This window comes from Lissotriton helveticus, chromosome 2_1, assembly GCF_964261635.1.
Source record: "Lissotriton helveticus chromosome 2_1, aLisHel1.1, whole genome shotgun sequence".
Taxonomy (NCBI): domain Eukaryota; kingdom Metazoa; phylum Chordata; class Amphibia; order Caudata; family Salamandridae; genus Lissotriton; species Lissotriton helveticus.
The window spans coordinates 2123283277-2123300179 of record NC_136059.1 but is presented as its reverse complement, the minus strand read 5'-3'; the positions used below and the strand labels follow the sequence as shown (position 1 = coordinate 2123300179).

At 47.5% G+C, this 16903-nt stretch overlaps 1 protein-coding gene across 5 annotated transcripts in view; it reads left to right on the top strand.

The window, feature by feature from the left end:
- Positions 1-16903, top strand: part of ASB5 (ankyrin repeat and SOCS box containing 5) — a 589281-nt gene that overhangs the window by 466999 nt on the left and 105379 nt on the right. For 4 of the 5 annotated variants that reach the window (XM_078677084.1, XM_078677085.1, XM_078677086.1 and 1 more), the window contains exons 4-5: positions 14505-14655; positions 14776-14910. In XM_078677084.1, the coding sequence (XP_078533210.1) occupies positions 14505-14655; positions 14776-14910 (286 nt within the window). Of the gene's footprint in view, positions 1-14504; positions 14656-14775; positions 14922-16903 lie in introns of all 5 variants that reach the window. The other variant, XR_013607216.1, reaches the window with a different exon arrangement.

The window sequence follows — 16903 nt, the reverse complement described above, 5'->3', positions numbered from 1 at the left end:
GGTATACTTCATTTGTTGAGCGGGGGATAGGATGTGCAGAAGGCTGTCATCCAGTGCCGACAGTCGATGAGGTGGGTTGATTTTTTCCAAAACAAGTGGGGGTGGGGTGTTTGAGCCTGTGTGCGAGTGTTAGGACTGTTGGTGGCTTTTTTGCTTCGCATGAGGGTGGGTTTCTTCTGGTTAAATGTTCAAATAAATAGGTATTGTCACTAGACTTGTGGTTTTTTGTTTGTTGGACTGATTTAAAGAATGGCACGTCTAGCAGGGAAAAAAGATTTATATTTACATGGGGAGACATGAAGTTTCCAAAGCAATAGATCCAGTGGGTGAAGGCTTAGCAGCACACACTGCATTGGTTTAAAATAATATAATGGAATGTGGCTGGTATCCCAGGAATAGTACTGATACCCATTTGCGCCTTTGAAGTGGGGGAGACTTCGAAGAAGGCTTCGTAGTGCGCAGAGGTCTTATTTCCTCCCCTGGATCCGGACTCACAGCAGACTACCTTTGTGTGTGGACAGGACATTACCTATTCAGATGTAATAATGAGGCTTTGCCTATCTCCTGCCTATCTCCTCCCTTCCATTTCCCAAGAAGGCCCATCAAGACACACCTAAGGGCTCCCTTTGTGTGTGGCTGTCCAGAGGGAATACACAAAGCCCAGCTGTCACCCAACTCAGAATGAACAGAGACTGGCAGCAGGCACCAAATGGCTCAACTGAGAAAATGCAAGTATTCTAAAAGTGGCATTTACAGAATTGCAATTTAAAATCTGATTTCACCATAAGTTATGATTTTAAATTGTGATTCCATAAACACCAGACTTAGGTGTCTTATTGCTTCCCAATCAGAAATTACACTTATAAAATGTAATAAGGAAATTCCAATGTTATCCTATAGGAGAAATAGGCCTTGCAGTAGTGAAAAATGACTTTGGGACACTTTGGGAGTTTTTCACTACCAAGACATGTAAAACTTAAAAGTACATGTCCTGCCTTTTAAATACATTGCCCCCTGCCCTCTGGTCTATCTAGGGCCTACCTTAGGGTTAACATATATGTAATAAAATGGGAGTTTAAGGCTTGGCAAGGGAATTAATGCCAGGTTGACATGCCCTGTGGGTTATACAGGGTCTACCTTAGGGGTGGTTTACACATATAAAAAGGGAAGATTTAGGCCTGGCAAGATATCTATCTATCATGTCAGGTCGAAGTGTCTGTAGTAACTGCACATACAGGCTCTGCAATGGCAGGCCGGATCTATGGTTAGAGGGCGACTTAAGTGGGTGGCACAATGAGTGCTTCAGGCCCACCAGTAGCAGTTAATTTACAGGCCCTGGACATAGGTTGACTAATAAGTAAATTAAATATGCCAATTGGGGGTAAGCCAATATTACCATGTTTAGGAGAGAGAGCACAAGCACTGTAACACTGGTTATGTTATGTTAATTTAATTTAGAACGTGCACAAATCACCCCAGAGGGGTATCTCGGTGCAGCTCAGAAATAAACAGGTAGGCCAGACTCTTAGGCTGCAAACAACTCAGTCTTGAGAAAGGGAATTTAAAATGATCAGTACATTGAAGTAAGCAAAGTGGGAGCTTATTCTAATGAAAAGGAGCTAAGTAGGAAAAGGTCAATACAAGAGTGGAGGCAGCACCAGGGATGAAGTCACAGACTGGTCACTTAATTTCATACATGTTCTTTATTTATCTTCATAAAAACGCTCTACAACAGCCAACGCGTTTATTTCCTCTGAAAGGAACTTCCACAGGACTGCAAAATAAGACAACGTATAAATAACCACATACATATACATATAAATATTTACATTTAGACATCAACAAACATATATATATAGAAATACAACATATAAAAATACATCTACACACCTTTAATCCTATTCACATAGAACAAGACATTGCACTAAATCATAACATATTTACATCCAATCTACATTCATAGAAACATCCCATATAGACAAGTGTTGACCAGAAAATAGACCCCCCTCCTCGTCATATGGTTAGTCCTATACAGTATCACAAATTGCTCTTAACGCCTCAAGGGGCATGATTATATTAATCAGAAAGGGAAGAAGATTAAAGAGATATATGCATAGAACAGATGTCAAAGAGGCCTGGGGGAAAAACAGGACTCCTTGAACACAACACAAGAAAGAATATATGAAACAAATAAAACAACAAGAATAAACGTGCCCTCACCAAAAAAATGTATGGATAGATTTGTAGCGTGGGCCCAGAATATTGGCCTTGAACGTAATAATTCCAATCCTTTTTATTTCTTATTCCTTCTTATTTTCCAAGGAACAATACCATGATATTTCTGCGAGGAACAGAAAGATGTAAAGGATAATATTTAAGTCCAGATATCCAAACAGGAAGAGATGTACAGATCAACATATAAGTCCAGGTGTCCAAACATTAATGGACAGATAGATTTCCAGAATGGGGTAAACACAAGCAATCAGTATTGCTCTACCAACTATATTAACACCCCGTTCATCTATGAACACTACGAAAGAACAAAACAGTGTTGCCCTACAGAGCGCCCACATCCTCAGCTTGTCTTAAAAACTGTACACAGGCGTAATTAGAAATTAGGTAATATATCTGTCTCTGTCACACCATCGTAACGTCGGGAGATGCAGCAGTTCCACGGAAAATTTGCAAAGTAAAACTTGTCATGTAGAAAAATAAGAAACAGATAGATAATAACAAATAAATATATATACAAAAGATGTACATAACCTAAATCCAAATACCTATAGATCAATTGATCCTATGTCTACTAAGCAGAAATATATAGACACACAATACCTAAAATCCAGCAGTCCCATAGTTGATAATACAACTTCTACCCGTTGCTTAGGATCAATTTGCGATGGTGTAGATGCGGTGTTGGTACTCATAAGCAGATGATTGAGCTACAGCACAAAACACCATCTAAAAATAAAGTCAGCAAGGTCAAATGACCAAACAATTATATATTATATGATCACCATATACACCAACCACTGTGGGTTGTTACTTTAGACAAAGAACAGCATGACACGTTCACTCATTTGAGGAAAAAGAGACCTAATATTCTAGACAGCAGATTTTCAGTTTTAATACAAACTATCACACATTTGACAATTGAGGACAGAAAGTTATTGGCAGGGAGTCACACCCAACAACGTAGTAGGAAAAGGACCTTCCTTTCTTATCCGTAAGCAAGGTTTTGTCACTGGCTCTTAACGGTTTACTTGGTCGATATGGCAATATGGCAAAAGCTTTGAAGACAGATAGCTTGGGCCTTTTCCACTTAAGGACTTATGTGTCAGACAGCAAATTTTGAAAATAATTATTTTGTAGATTGGCAAGGAGGAGAAGAAGCTGACCTGGGTGGACGATTGGTGATAAGATGGGCTGCTGTATTCAGAATCACCTGCAGTTTATTTATCAATGTCTCATTGTAAACTAATAAGGCATTACAATAATCTAGCTGGCTGATAACCAATAGTTGAACTAAGGTCTTCCCGTATAGTGTGAAAGGAGAGTGAAAACTCTCTATAACAAGTGCAGCATATGAAAACAGGTCCCTATGGTGTTCCCAACCTGCTCTATCATAGTGAGTGCTTGATCAAGTCGAACTCCCAGATTTTTTACAACCAATTTCAGATTAGGTGCAGCACCCAAATCCGAGGGCCACCAGTCTGGTGTCCGGAGCTGTTGGGCCTTACCAAAAAGCATAATCTTGTTCTTACTGGTGTTCAGCTGTAGACAGTTTTCTGTAGCAATGGCTCTCATACCAGCATAAAAGTGCTCTTTTGCATTAATCAAGTCTTTACTAAGTGTGAAAATTAACTGTGTGTTGTTAGCATACAATAAACGTTCACAGCCAAAAGCTCTAGCAATTTTGACAAGGGGGCTGCATAAATGTTAAAGAGAGTGTGGCTTTAAAAAGAGCCTTGCAGCACCCCCTTATCTAATTGTAAAGTTTGTGATTTATAAAGGTCCAAATTATTCGTCTGGGTACGAACAGTCAGAAAATCCTTGAACCATTTTAATTCTGTGCCATGGATTACTATCCCCTGCAATCTTTGAAGCAATCTAGGACGGGATACCATATTGAGTGCTGCTGAAACGTCCAACAGCACAAGCAGTGATGGAGTGTTCATGTTAAGAGAACATCTTTTTGAATTCAAAACCGCAAGTTGTGTTGGTGCTCTGCATAGGTGCAAAGGCCGATTGTGACGGTCCAACAACTTATTGGTTTCAAGATACTCCATGAGTTGAGCAGCGGTAAAGTGCACAGTCCCTAAACTAGCAAAAACTAGATCAGAAAAATAGAGGGAGACCACCCTAAGGCCGTCACGTCTTACATGGTTGCACTTTTTTTCAAACCTGGTTTGGAAATTCAAAAAAAGGCAATTTTGTTTTATTTATTTCAGTTGATGGGGGAAATAAGATTAATAGGTTTCAAATAGAAGTTGCTTTATGTAATTTGCACTATAGATAATTTATCCTCGGATCACCAACCTCTAGTAAATCAGAAACCCAAGAGATACCATGGTATATAGATTACGGAAGCCAGAGAAGATGTTTTTTTTTCACAACAAATTTTTATTGATTGATCAGGTAAAAGCATATATGCGGCTCTCCACAATCAGGAGATCACCACCAAATATCGTGACACGTTTCAGTATTATTGCATAGACCAATCAATGAAAAGAGGAAAATAAGAGCCACCCCACCTCCACCCCCTTACCCCAACCACCCAACTTCCCGTCTACCCACCACTTATCCCTCCCTAACCCCATGCACGTGATCACATTAAGCCTTCAGCACTTGGTCGTAGTGTGCCCGGTTTGGCGCACCGCCCTAGGCCCGAGTGTCCTCCTCCACCTGTAGTCCATCCTCCTGTTCTCTCGGAGGGTCCAGAGGCAACCCCCTATACTCCGCCCACCTTTTCTAGATTTTATAGTGCTTACGGGGGCATCCTCTGGCCTCAAACACCGGGCGCTCCAGCCCCATAAAGTAGTCCAGGCCAGCCTTCCATGCACACAGTGGGGGGGCTCGCACTCCCTTCCATGCTCGTGCCAGGTCCCTTTTTGCAACGACCAGACCCAGTAACAATAGATGGCGCTTGTATATATTTCCTCCTACACCTTCCAATACATGGAGGATCCCTAATCTGGGGGTGCGGGGAAGATCCCACCCCAATACCTCTGACAAACAACTCCATACACCACTCCAGAATCTGGTCAGGCCAGCACAAGACCACACAGTGTGCAGCAGCGTACCCCTCTCAACTCCACAGCGCAGGCACTCCGGAGACACAATCAGGCCCGCCTTCCACAACCGTTCCCGGGTGTAATAGGCCCTGTGTAAGTATTTGAACTGGATGAGCCAGAGTCGTATCGCTATGGCAGTCCCTCTTGGGGACTCTAGTGCCTCCCTCCAATCATCATCATCTAAAGGTCCAATGTCTTTCTCCCAGGCATCTTTAAGGGGAAGTAGGGAGGAGGAGCAGTGCGTGACTAGCGTCTGATAGATTCGGGACACTTTCTTATCGCCGAGGTCTACCATGAAGACTTTCGCCTCCACTGGGCTGAATTCCGGTAATGACTCCAAGCCCGCAATGCTAGGCGCTAGCGCATGATGGAACTGTAGATAGCGAAAGAATTGGGTCTTGGGCATTTGGAACTCGGTACTGAGCTCCTGGAAGGATTTGAGGGTGACCCCGGTCATTACATGTCCTAGCGACGAGATCCCGATGGCGTCCCACCCACCGAACCCTGTCAACGAGGCCAGCCCGGGGAGCCTCCCGTTCTTCCAAAGCGGAGTCTCTGCCGTTAATCTGCCCCACCAGCCCATGCGGCGCAGCGCCTGTCGCCATATAACAAAGACCACTTGCGTGGTACATGGCAGCTTTCGCCGTAGCTTGGCCGAGTATAGGATCGTGTGTAATGTGTTATCACCCATCAGCGAGCGCTCTAGGGCGTATGCTGGGTCTCCTCTGTCCCCATACCACCATTCGTTAAGTACCAGCAAGTGGGAGGCCTGATAATAAGACAATAGGTCTGACGTGGCCAGGCCACCACAATACGTGGACAGGAAGCACGTCCGCAGCGCCACCCTGGCTGCCCCTCCAGCCCACAGGAAACGGCTCAAGACAGAATTAACCTGCCAAAACCATTGGGGAGCGATAAGGTGGGGTGGTTCTGCAGCTGGTATAAGAGGCGCGGGAGTGCGACCATTTTGAAGATCGCAGATCTACCAAAAATAGTAAGAGGCATCCGAGACCACGTTTTAACATCCGTCTGGACCCTTTCCCACACTGGTACCACGTTGCGTTCCCAAGCAACGTCCGCGGACTCGGAGAGGAACACTCCTAGGTACTTTAATCCCCCGGCCGCCACCTGCAACGTTGATGCCCAAGGGTCGGCCACTACCCCGCCACCCAACACCCACAGGGTGGACTTACGCGGGTTTAGACAAAGGCCCGATACCTCCCCGAAGATACGCATTATCTCCAAGACTTGGGGGCCCGATCTGTGTAAATCTGTAAGGAAGAAGAGGACATCGTCTGCATAGAGTGCAATTCTGTGGGTGAGGTTTCCACCCCACTCAAAGCCCCGCATCTGCGCGTCGATGCGTACCCAAGAGGCCAGGGGCTCCATAGCTAGTGCAAATAAATACGGGGAGAGCGGGCACCCCTGTCAGGTCCCCCGGCCGATTGGAAACTTCTCGGAGACCGCCCCGGAGACACGTACAGATGCCGTGATATCGGTATAGAGCAGTTTGATGTAGGAGATAAACACCGGGCCCAGGTTGAGGCGGGGCAGGAGCGTGAACATGTATGTCCAACTGACCGAATCAAAGGCTCTATCTATATCCGCTAGTAGTAGGGCCGCATGTTCTCCCTTGGCCACAACAGCATCAACCGCCGCCTGCGCCCGCCTGATATTGTGCCGCGTCGCCCTATTTGGCATGAAACCAGCCTGGTCCGGGTGGACCAGGGCAGTCACGTACGGGAGAAGGCGGTTCGCCAAGGCCTTAGCCAGCAGCTTAGCCTCGATATTGAGTAAAGAGATTGGGCGATAGGAGTCCGGCCTGTCTGGGGGCCTGCCAGGCTTTTGAAAGACCACAACTTCGGCGTGCCGCCAGTCAGCTGGCAGTCTACCCTGCGATCGCGCCGCCTCCAGTGCGGTCCGGTAATGGGACCCCAATTGGAGGTGGAATGTCTTATAAAATTCACATGGGAAGCCGCTTGGCCCAGGCGTCTTCCCTGTGTTGAGCTGTCCCAACGCGTCTCCCAGTTCCTCCGCCGTCAGGGGAAGGTCTAGCGCTGTTCTGGTTTCATCTGAGACCGCCTTCGGAGGTAAGTCCGCAATGAATTTATCAATCGCGTCTGCCGAAAGGTAATCCCGCGGAGCATATTGCTCCCTATAATAGTGGGCGAAGCTCGCCGCCAGTGCAGCCGGGTCCATGATCGCCACACCATCCCCATCGGTGAGACCCGGTAGCGTAAGCGGTTGGAGGGTATGCTGACATAACCTATGGAGCATGGTACAGGACTTGTCCCCCCACTGATAGACTCTACTCCGCGTGGCCAGCCACGCTTGTCTAGCCTCGTCTAGTAACACAGACGCATATGACTGCTGTTCCTGCAGGAGCAACCTCACCGCCACCTCATCCCCCCCTCCCCGGCACTGCTGTTCTAGAGTGTCCACCTGCGCGGCCGCCTCAGTGATGGCCTCTCGACGTTGTCGACAGGCCACCGCACACCATGCAATGTCTATCCCTCTTATGGTGGGCTTCATGGCTTCCCAGAACACGACTGCATCTATATCTTCCACCAGATTCTCCTGCCAATAATGTGCAATCGCACCCCGCAGGTGCTGGATGTAGTCGGCCTGCTGAAGGTGCCATGAGGACATCCTCCACCGGAACGGCTGATGTTTCGTATGCAGCCCAAACCTGACGGCCACCGGGGAATGGTCAGACAACCCTCTAGGTAAGATCCCCGCCTCCCGCACTCTGTTCAGGAACGCATTGGGCACAAACATATAGTCCAGTCGCGAGAATGAACCATGCACCGCCGAAACATACGTATATTCTCGCACTTTGGGATGCATATGTCCCCACACATCCACCCAGCCCATTCCTTCCACCATCGCATTCAACCGGGTAGGGGCAGCAGCTGTCAGCATCCCCTGCAACCTCTGACGGTCCATACACACATCCATTACCTCATTCCAATCACCTCCCAGCACTGCCAAGGACTCCGGGATGTCCGCCCACACCGCAAACAACTTCTCAGACGAGGCCCATTGCAATGGAGGAGGGGCATAGACACTTCCAAAAACCACCGGTTCAGAACCCACCATCCCCTTGATGAAAATGCATCGACCCTGTGGGTCAGACCACTGTCTCTCATGGATGTAGGCCAACCTGCGATGTACCAAAACAGCAACCCCTCTGGACCCCCTAGAAAATCCGGCATGATAGACTTGCTGATAGCCAAATCTCTGCAGGCTAAGCACTTTCGTTCCCATCATGTGTGTTTCTTGCAACAACAGTACATCCGCAGCCTCCCTCTTCCCCCATCGTAAAATCGCCCCTCGTTTGATCTTGTCGAGCATCCCCCTTACATTCCAATATATCACATGCATGGACTCTCTGGGGAGCCCTGGAAGCGGCGCGTCAGCCATAGTCGAATGGAACGAACCCAGCGGGCCCCCGGCGCCACGCCCAAGAACACAGCACAGTCATTGGCAAAGCATTAGAAATCACGTGCAATCCCCCCATCCACCCCTGCGCCCCCCAACAACAACAACCTCCCCACCCACCTTGTCCCAAACCAGACCCCCCCATTCGAACCCCCCCTTCGCCCCTTGCCCCCACCCCTATACCTCATAGAACACTGAAGTATCTGTCGCGGCATGGGCAACCTCGGGCCCAAAACAGAGTGCCCAAGGCCAACCATACCAATGGATCCCAACTACCCCTGCAAACAATAGGAACCCCCCCCCCCCACCCTAGACAACTCCCACTAACGTAGGAGGCAAGTAGCCCCTATATAGGAGCACCCCGAACCCCTTCCCCCAACCCCACACAATGGTATACGAACAAACTAGCCGCGGCAGTATACGCAGCAGTCAATCATCAATACAGTAGAATACAGCGGTACAGCCCCTCTCAGTTGGAGCTCACGGCATCTGCAGCAGGGCCTATGTCCCCACAGTCTCTCAGCGGCCCGTTCCAGAATGATCGGAGTCGGTAGGCGCAGCAGTGGGAGACGTTTCCGCGATCGAGACCTTCTATTCCTTTTGGTTCGGGCAGTCTGGTCCCCTTGGTCCTGCAACGGGTCCCTCGAGTGTCCCGGGTTCAAACCACGTTGAGCATGTGGCCTGACACTCACCGTTTCATCAGTCCATTTGAAAACGTCCTCCGGTGTGTCAAAAAAGTGAGTACGTGATTGAAAGACCACCCGTAGGCGGGCCGGGTAGAGCAAGGAGTATTGAATCTTTAGGCCACAAATTTTTGCCTTGGCGGCAATGAAGGAGTGCCGCTGTTGTTGTACAAGCCTGGTGTAGTCAGGGAAGATCATGATCTTCTGGTTTTCAAAGAGAAGGGAGTCTTTGGCCCTTGCTTCCCGCAATATAGTGTCTCTGTCGTGAAAGTTCAGGAGTCTAGCAATCACCGGTCTGGGCCTCTCTCCCGCTGGCGGCTTCTGTGTCAGGGCCCTATGGGCACGTTCGATCACGAAACAGCGGGACAGGACATCCGGGGGAAGCCAACTCTCCAACCACTGGGATAAGAACTGTTCCATATTGCCCTTCTCACAGCCCTCCGGAAAACCCACAAAGCGAAGGTTGTTTCTGCGCGCCCTCCCTTCGGCATCTTCCACACGAAGCGCCAGGCCCCTTTGAATGTTTTCCATCGCCGCCATTTTCCGCTTCAGGGTCCCAACATCGTCCTCCACAACCGAGATCCTAGATTCTGTCTCTGTGATTCGTGCTACCGCGTTGCGCAGGTCTTGGCGCAAAAGGGTCACGTCCGACCCAACCGACCCAATCTTGGCATCCAGCATGTCCCTGGACTGGGTAATTGCCGCCATGAGCGCTGCGTTGTCCGGTCCCGACCCCTGGCCACCGGATGCTCCGGGACCTCCACTCGGTCCCGTAAACTTGTCCATGGGTCCCTGCTTGGCAGGCCCACCCCCCCTCTGGTCATGGCCAGGCTCACTCCGGGGCCTCTGCTCACGGAACAGTCGCGGGTCTTCTTGCCAGGGTATCCCGCGTCTCCAGTAACCACCAAAGAGATTGTTCAGAATGGCCTTCCCCGCCTCTGTCCCACACCTCTCGCAGACCGCTTCAGTCCGCCACCGGGGGGGGGCACATGCAGGGTTCTTCAGGGCAAGCCCCTGCGTGATCCGGGTCGCTGCTCCCTATGGGCTCCACCGCCCCAGGGTGTACGGGTCCACGACACAGTCTTCCACTCCAGCTCAGGGACGCCGTAGGCCTGCACGCAGCTCCGATCATGGACCGATGAGTACGGCGTGGTACCAGTCTAGCTACACCTCCCGGTGCATGTGGCTCCAATCCTGACCGTCCACTGCCAGTCACTCGCCGCAGACTGTCGGGGGTCCCCCACACCTCTAGCTATCACCCCAGGGCGGTCTGCCGGGTCACTCGCAGCGGGCTCCAGCCCCACCGCCTGTTAGCCAGTCACTCGGGGCCCTAGAGACACACCATGGGCTCACCTCGCCACCGCCGCCAGCATCCGCTTGCACACCAGATTGCAGGCACCACCTCCGGGGAGATCCAACACAGGGGGGGCCCGCCGGCAGGAGATCAGGCAAGTTCAACTGCTCCCGGGCCGGAAAGCGAGCAGGGTCTCACTCCGGGGGGCCGCACCACCATCAGTCCTGCTGCTGCTCGGCCCAGGCCTCCTTCGCGCTTCACCTTAGGCAACCGGGGATCACCAAAATCGAGGCCCCGGCCTCCGGGTCTCAGTGTAGGCCGCAGTCCTCCTCCGGTGCTCCGGTAGTGCCTGCACACACACCTCTACTGTGGGGCACGGCCGCACCTTCTCTCACTGCTCCGCTGCCGGCCGAGACCCCAGAGCGCGGGCCCCACCGCTGCCACAGCCAGCCGACTCCGGGAGCTCCCTGCCGGGGATCGCTAAAATTGAGGTCCCGGCTGTCCACGTTGTATGTAGGCCCCGGGGTGCTGCCGCCGCCACCGAAGATCCGGGAACCCAGAGTCTCACACCGGAGGGCACCCCTCGCCAGCCACTACCTCCGCCACAAGTGTGAGGTGGGATGCGGGTCCGGAGGCCAGGATAAGTAGACGGATTTATAGCGGGCTGGTGGGAGCTCTAGCAAGCCACGTCCACCATCTTCGCCCGCGTAGCCACGCCCCCAGAGAAGATGTTTTTACACTTAATTATGTACCATTAAATAGTCAAATTAAATCTTTATTTACAAAATTGAATCATTTACCAATATCAATAATAGGCAGAACAGAGCTAATCCGTATATCTGTTCTGCTGCTATCTAATTTTGTATACGCTTCTGTGCCCTGTATTTTGCAGATTACATTTTTTAAAGAAGTTGAAGAACAGTTCTCTACCTTCATGTGAGTCAATAATGCTCCCAGAGTAGCACTAATTATATTGTACAGGTTGACAAAGGATAGTGGCCTGGCTTTACCAAACCAGAGAGAATATTACTTTACAAGCTTTGCATACTTTTCTGTTTGGTTTTTTAAAACCCAAGGAGGTGACAGGCTAATGGATAACTTCTTTTTAGATCTTGTGCTGAAAGAATATAAAATTCATGCTCTTTTACGACTGACCAAGTCACCGAAAAAGTCAATTATAAACACTTGCCGTGGTTGTTTAAAGAAAAGAATAGATGTTTACATATCCGCTATACCCGTTATCCATGGATCGACTAGACTAGTAGACATCTCAACTGGATATTAACCTCTTGTTGATAAAAAGGCAGCTTACAGATGGGGAATCAATAGATACACATATATCAGAGATTTCTTAAACTACAACTCATGGAAAGAGTGGATTGATGTAGGATTAGGTACTCAAAGCTATCCATTCAATGGTCATTCCTTCAAATCAGACATTTTTTAAAGGGTCTAGATCCTAAAACTATAAGGGCCAGATCGAACCTAGCGGAAGGTTTGATTGAAATAAGCACACACATATCCATAAAGTACTGGAAAACCAGACTCTCTGAATACATTGAGGCCGATATCTTTACCAGAATTAATCAGAAATGACAGTCATGGGAAGAATTGCCCATTACAGCAGAGTTTTGAAATAAGATACATCTTTATACCTTTTCAGTACTGAAAGGAGCTAACCTACGGCGCATGCAGTTCTATACCAAATGGCATCTACATAAGACGCTTTCTTTTTTGAATAAAATGAATCCTCAAATACCAGTAAAATGTTTCAGATGTTTGATGGAGGCCGAGAGTAGTTGGACACATATTATTTGGAAATGTCTGAAGATGATGGAATATTGGGCTTCCATATGGAATTATTGCCGGAACACGATCAATATCGATTTACCGAACAACCCACAGCAGATATTATTGGGCTATCCATCGGTGGCCAGTTTTAGTGCAGATCATTAAAAAAAAATGTCACATTAATTGCAAGGTGTATAATCCTGCACAATTAGAAAAGAACGTAAATTCCCACATTTGAGCAATGGAGAGCCAAAATGCTGAGAATAAACGGGCTAGAGAGATGCAATGCATTGCATCAGGCTCACATATACAATTTGTGAAGCAATAGGAAGTGTTTGTATAGATAAGCTGTGCAGTAGGGATTTGCATGAGATCATACAACTATGTTGAAAAGTCGAATCAACAAGTGAAATTTGAAAAATTTGGGAATATACAGAATTGCTGCTATATTGTAATATGATAAATCAATGTGGTGTTTTAAATTGGTTTGTGAAACCTGAAATATCTGGTATTGTCAAGAACTGTTTTGTGTATTTTGATGAATTGATGTGTTCTGTAAAGTCTTCCAATAAAAAAAATATCCTCCTCCTCTCAGTTAGGAATTACAGCTTATTATATGCAATAAGGAAGCCGCAATGTTTTCCTATGGAATGGGTAGGGCTCACATTAGTGAAAAACAAATTTGGGAGTTTTTCTGTACCAGGACATGTAAAACTTAAAAGTACATGTCCAACCTTTTAATTCCACTGCCCCCTGCCCTGTTGGCTACCTTGGGGCTACCTTAGGTGTGACTTATGTGTAATAAAGGGGTAGTTTAAGGCTTTGAAAGGGGAGTTAATGCCAGGTTGACAAGGCAGTGTGATACATAATTCAGTCTGCAATGGAAGGCCTGGGACATGATTTAAGGTGCTACTTAAGTGGGTGGCACAATAAGTGCTGCAGGCCCACTGGTAGCATTTGATCTACAGGCCCTGGGTACATTTTATACTACTCTACAAGGGACTCATAAGTAAATTAAATATGCCAGTTTTGTGTATGCCAATCAAAGCATGTTTAAAGGAATAAGCACACACACTTAAGCACTGGTTAGCAGTGGTAAAGTACTCAGAGTCCTAAAGCCAACAAAACGAATTCAGCAAAAAGTGGGTGGAAAAAAGGCAAAAGGTTTGGGGGTGACCCTGCAGAGAGGACCAGGTCCAACAGTATATGAAGCTGGTGCTGGACCCCGACTCTGTAATTCTCTCCATCAGAATCATAGTTGCCCGCTTGTGTATTGCTAGGGAATGGATTAGTCAGATCCATCCTAGGGCACGTGAGTTGTGGTCACTTCTCTGTCAGATATATGAAACAGAGACTGGTCCTAAGTCTTAAAGGCAATTAAGGGGGGGAAACATGTCTTAATCAGATATGGGAAGCTGTATTTCCGCCCTGATTGTACAGTGCTATCTCTCATGTACTTAATCATGTACACTGCCAAGTATTCATAATAATCTTGAATTTATTAATTAACTGCTTGTGACCAAATCTATTTCAAGAAAAAATAACAAAAGATTTAATTGTGTTGGTCTGGGATTTGAGTTTTTTCCATGCTTCTTCAAGATTAAGTCCTCTCCTTTCCATTGTGTTTAAATATTTTATTATTTCATAGATGATGTGTGCTATATCTGAGGGTGAGGTTGGCTAACATTGTTGAGGAGATGTCATTGCATGTGTGTCTCTAGTGATGATTAAGGAATGGTAGTAATTTAACCTAAGTGCAAAGTATAATTTTAAAACTGGTGAAACTGTTATTGCCTGCAGTACACCGTTCAAACTGTTGACAGCATAGTTATTTTCAGGCAATATATGAAAAATCACATGTAGTGGAGAAGACAGTCAACATAGGAAAATGCTGTCCAAACCTTTCCACAAATCCAAAGACAACTTTATTGTGATATTACTTTAGTTTTAGGTAGAGAGCAGAAAAAAAGGCATTATTTTGATGCATCTGGTATTTTCCAGGTAAATGCTACAACAATTGATGGTGTAACTCCGTTATTTAATGCATGCTCGAGAGGCAGTGCTAGTTGTGTGGATCTTCTGCTGGAGTATGGCGCAAAAACGCAGTTGGAGTCATGCCAGCCTTCACCGACTCATGAAGCATCCAGTAAAGGTACAGTTCAATGAATGTGGTATGGTAGATGTAACAATTATCTACTAAAACATAATGACATTTCTATTTGTCTATCCATATTGAAATGGCTACCTAACATGTCACGTGCTGTATTGGCAGGTTACAGCGACTGTTTGGAAGTGCTGATCACCTGGGGTATAGATGTTGACCAAGACATTCCTCATTTGGGAACTCCTCTTTATGCAGCTTGTAAATCCCAGCAAATCCATTGCATTCGGAAACTTCTTTACGCAGGTAACAACACTGTGAGTGCAATACATCTATTCAAATCAGCATGCTGTGACCATGTACAACTCCAGTGACTTAAGACCTTTAAAGGCCTGTTTTACTTCAAAACAATTAGGCAATCTCGTTTTATGAGGAATCTTTTGAGAAAGATTGGAGAAGAAAGATTAACATACTTCTGATGTAGAAAATACAATTATGTAACAGACAACCTATAGTTTAAAAGCAGGTTATATACTAGAGGAATTTGATTACTTTTGGCTATTATTGTGATGTTCACTGTACATGAGAAAACAATATAACTTGAGTAAACCATTTTGTCTGGTGATAGATGCATATGGGTACTGCAAAATGAATACTGCACAGAAAGATATATTACAACTTCTAAACAAAGCAGAATTAGGCTACATCTCTAACCACGTCATACACATGATAATAGATATTTTATATAAAATTGGTAGCGTGAATCTAGCTGAGTGGAGGGTTAGATGCAATGAAAAATATTCTTCACAGCTCATCTAGGTAATGTTCTATCCACTGTGGGCGTGCTTTTGCCAGTCATCTTTTTTGTGCAGATGGAGCCCCTGTCCTTTTGGCAGGTAAAACACATGATCACTAACCAGCATGCAGATTACACCCATATTTACCAGCTGAAAGGCTTGCTTTGCGCAATCCACATATTGATGTTGAAAGTATGCCTCAAATGTACTCCATGATGGAATTCACACTCTTCCTGAGCACCGACAGGCACCAGCAGGTGCAAGGCTTTCTAGGAGATGAAAATGTAAAGCGTATGGGGGCGTGGCCTAGTAGGGCAACATAGTGGACGTCTGCTAGTTGCTGTTCTTATCCAAAATTATCCTACTCACAATAATCTGCTCACACCGCCACTGCCTCATGGATTGTCCGACAACCGTGAGCGCTGCATGGTGGCTGCAGGAGGCTCACTGCACCTGGCCGGGGCTCTGCCATCGGGGCCTAAAGAGAGAGTCTGTGGTGCCTGACCCAGACTGCAGCGGTGGCCCGCAATTGGAGCCTGGAAGCTGGCGTGGCTGACCCGGGAGCAACATTGTGCGGTCTGGCGCCTGTGGAGTTTCGGGCACAGACACTCAGCAGCAGGGTACTGTAACAGACCCAGGGCACGTGCGCCCAGCCCCTTTTATTAACAGGGTCACCTGACTGGTGACGCCTGTGATGGGTGGGTGTTAGTGTGTGTTTAAGAGGGTGAAACACTAGAAAGTGTACAACCAGACACAACATCCCTCCCAAACTTTAACGAAAAGAAACAAACAAAAGTCCAAGCTGTAAGAAAACAAATAAACAACACGTAGCACCAAATGAGTTTCTTCAGGCTGTCAGCCAGGCAGCGCTGGAGCTTTGGACCTCATGGTCAAGATGCTTTAGTCCGCCATGGGGATGTACTTCAGACCAAGTTCAAGTATTGATGCATCTGGAGCAGTGGTGGAGTCCACACAGGATATCTCACAGGTGCTGAGGTTCCGGTGGACGACAAACTTCCCGCTGTTGGGGATGATCTCGGTGTGAGAGGCCTTCCCTTGGAGGCGGCGTGTTTGATGGTCTTTCTAGGTCCTAACAGCTGAGCAACTTCAGACTTGCCTCTCGTGCCCGGACTCCTCTCTCACGGGAGCCTCCTGGAGGGCTGCCATGGGACCGTGTGGACTGTGTGGGCTTTGTGTAGGCTGCGCGAAGGCGTCGCTGAGGAACTGCCAACAGGACCACAGCCAAGTCGCTCATGTAGCCGCAGACGGTGGTGTCTCGGTCTAGACGTTCCCGCTGTCAGGATTCGGGTTCTGTGCCTTCCTCCGGTGTTCTTTGGTTGACCAGTCTTTGACTGTGACCTCCATGCTTCCCGTGCCTGTCGTGGAGCTGCTGCCGATGCATCTCTCCTATTTGGATTCCCCTCTCAAAGGAACTCCGTCGAGGCCCTTGCTCCTGGATTGCCACATGACTGTGTGAACTTTGTAGGCCTTTTCGTAGGACA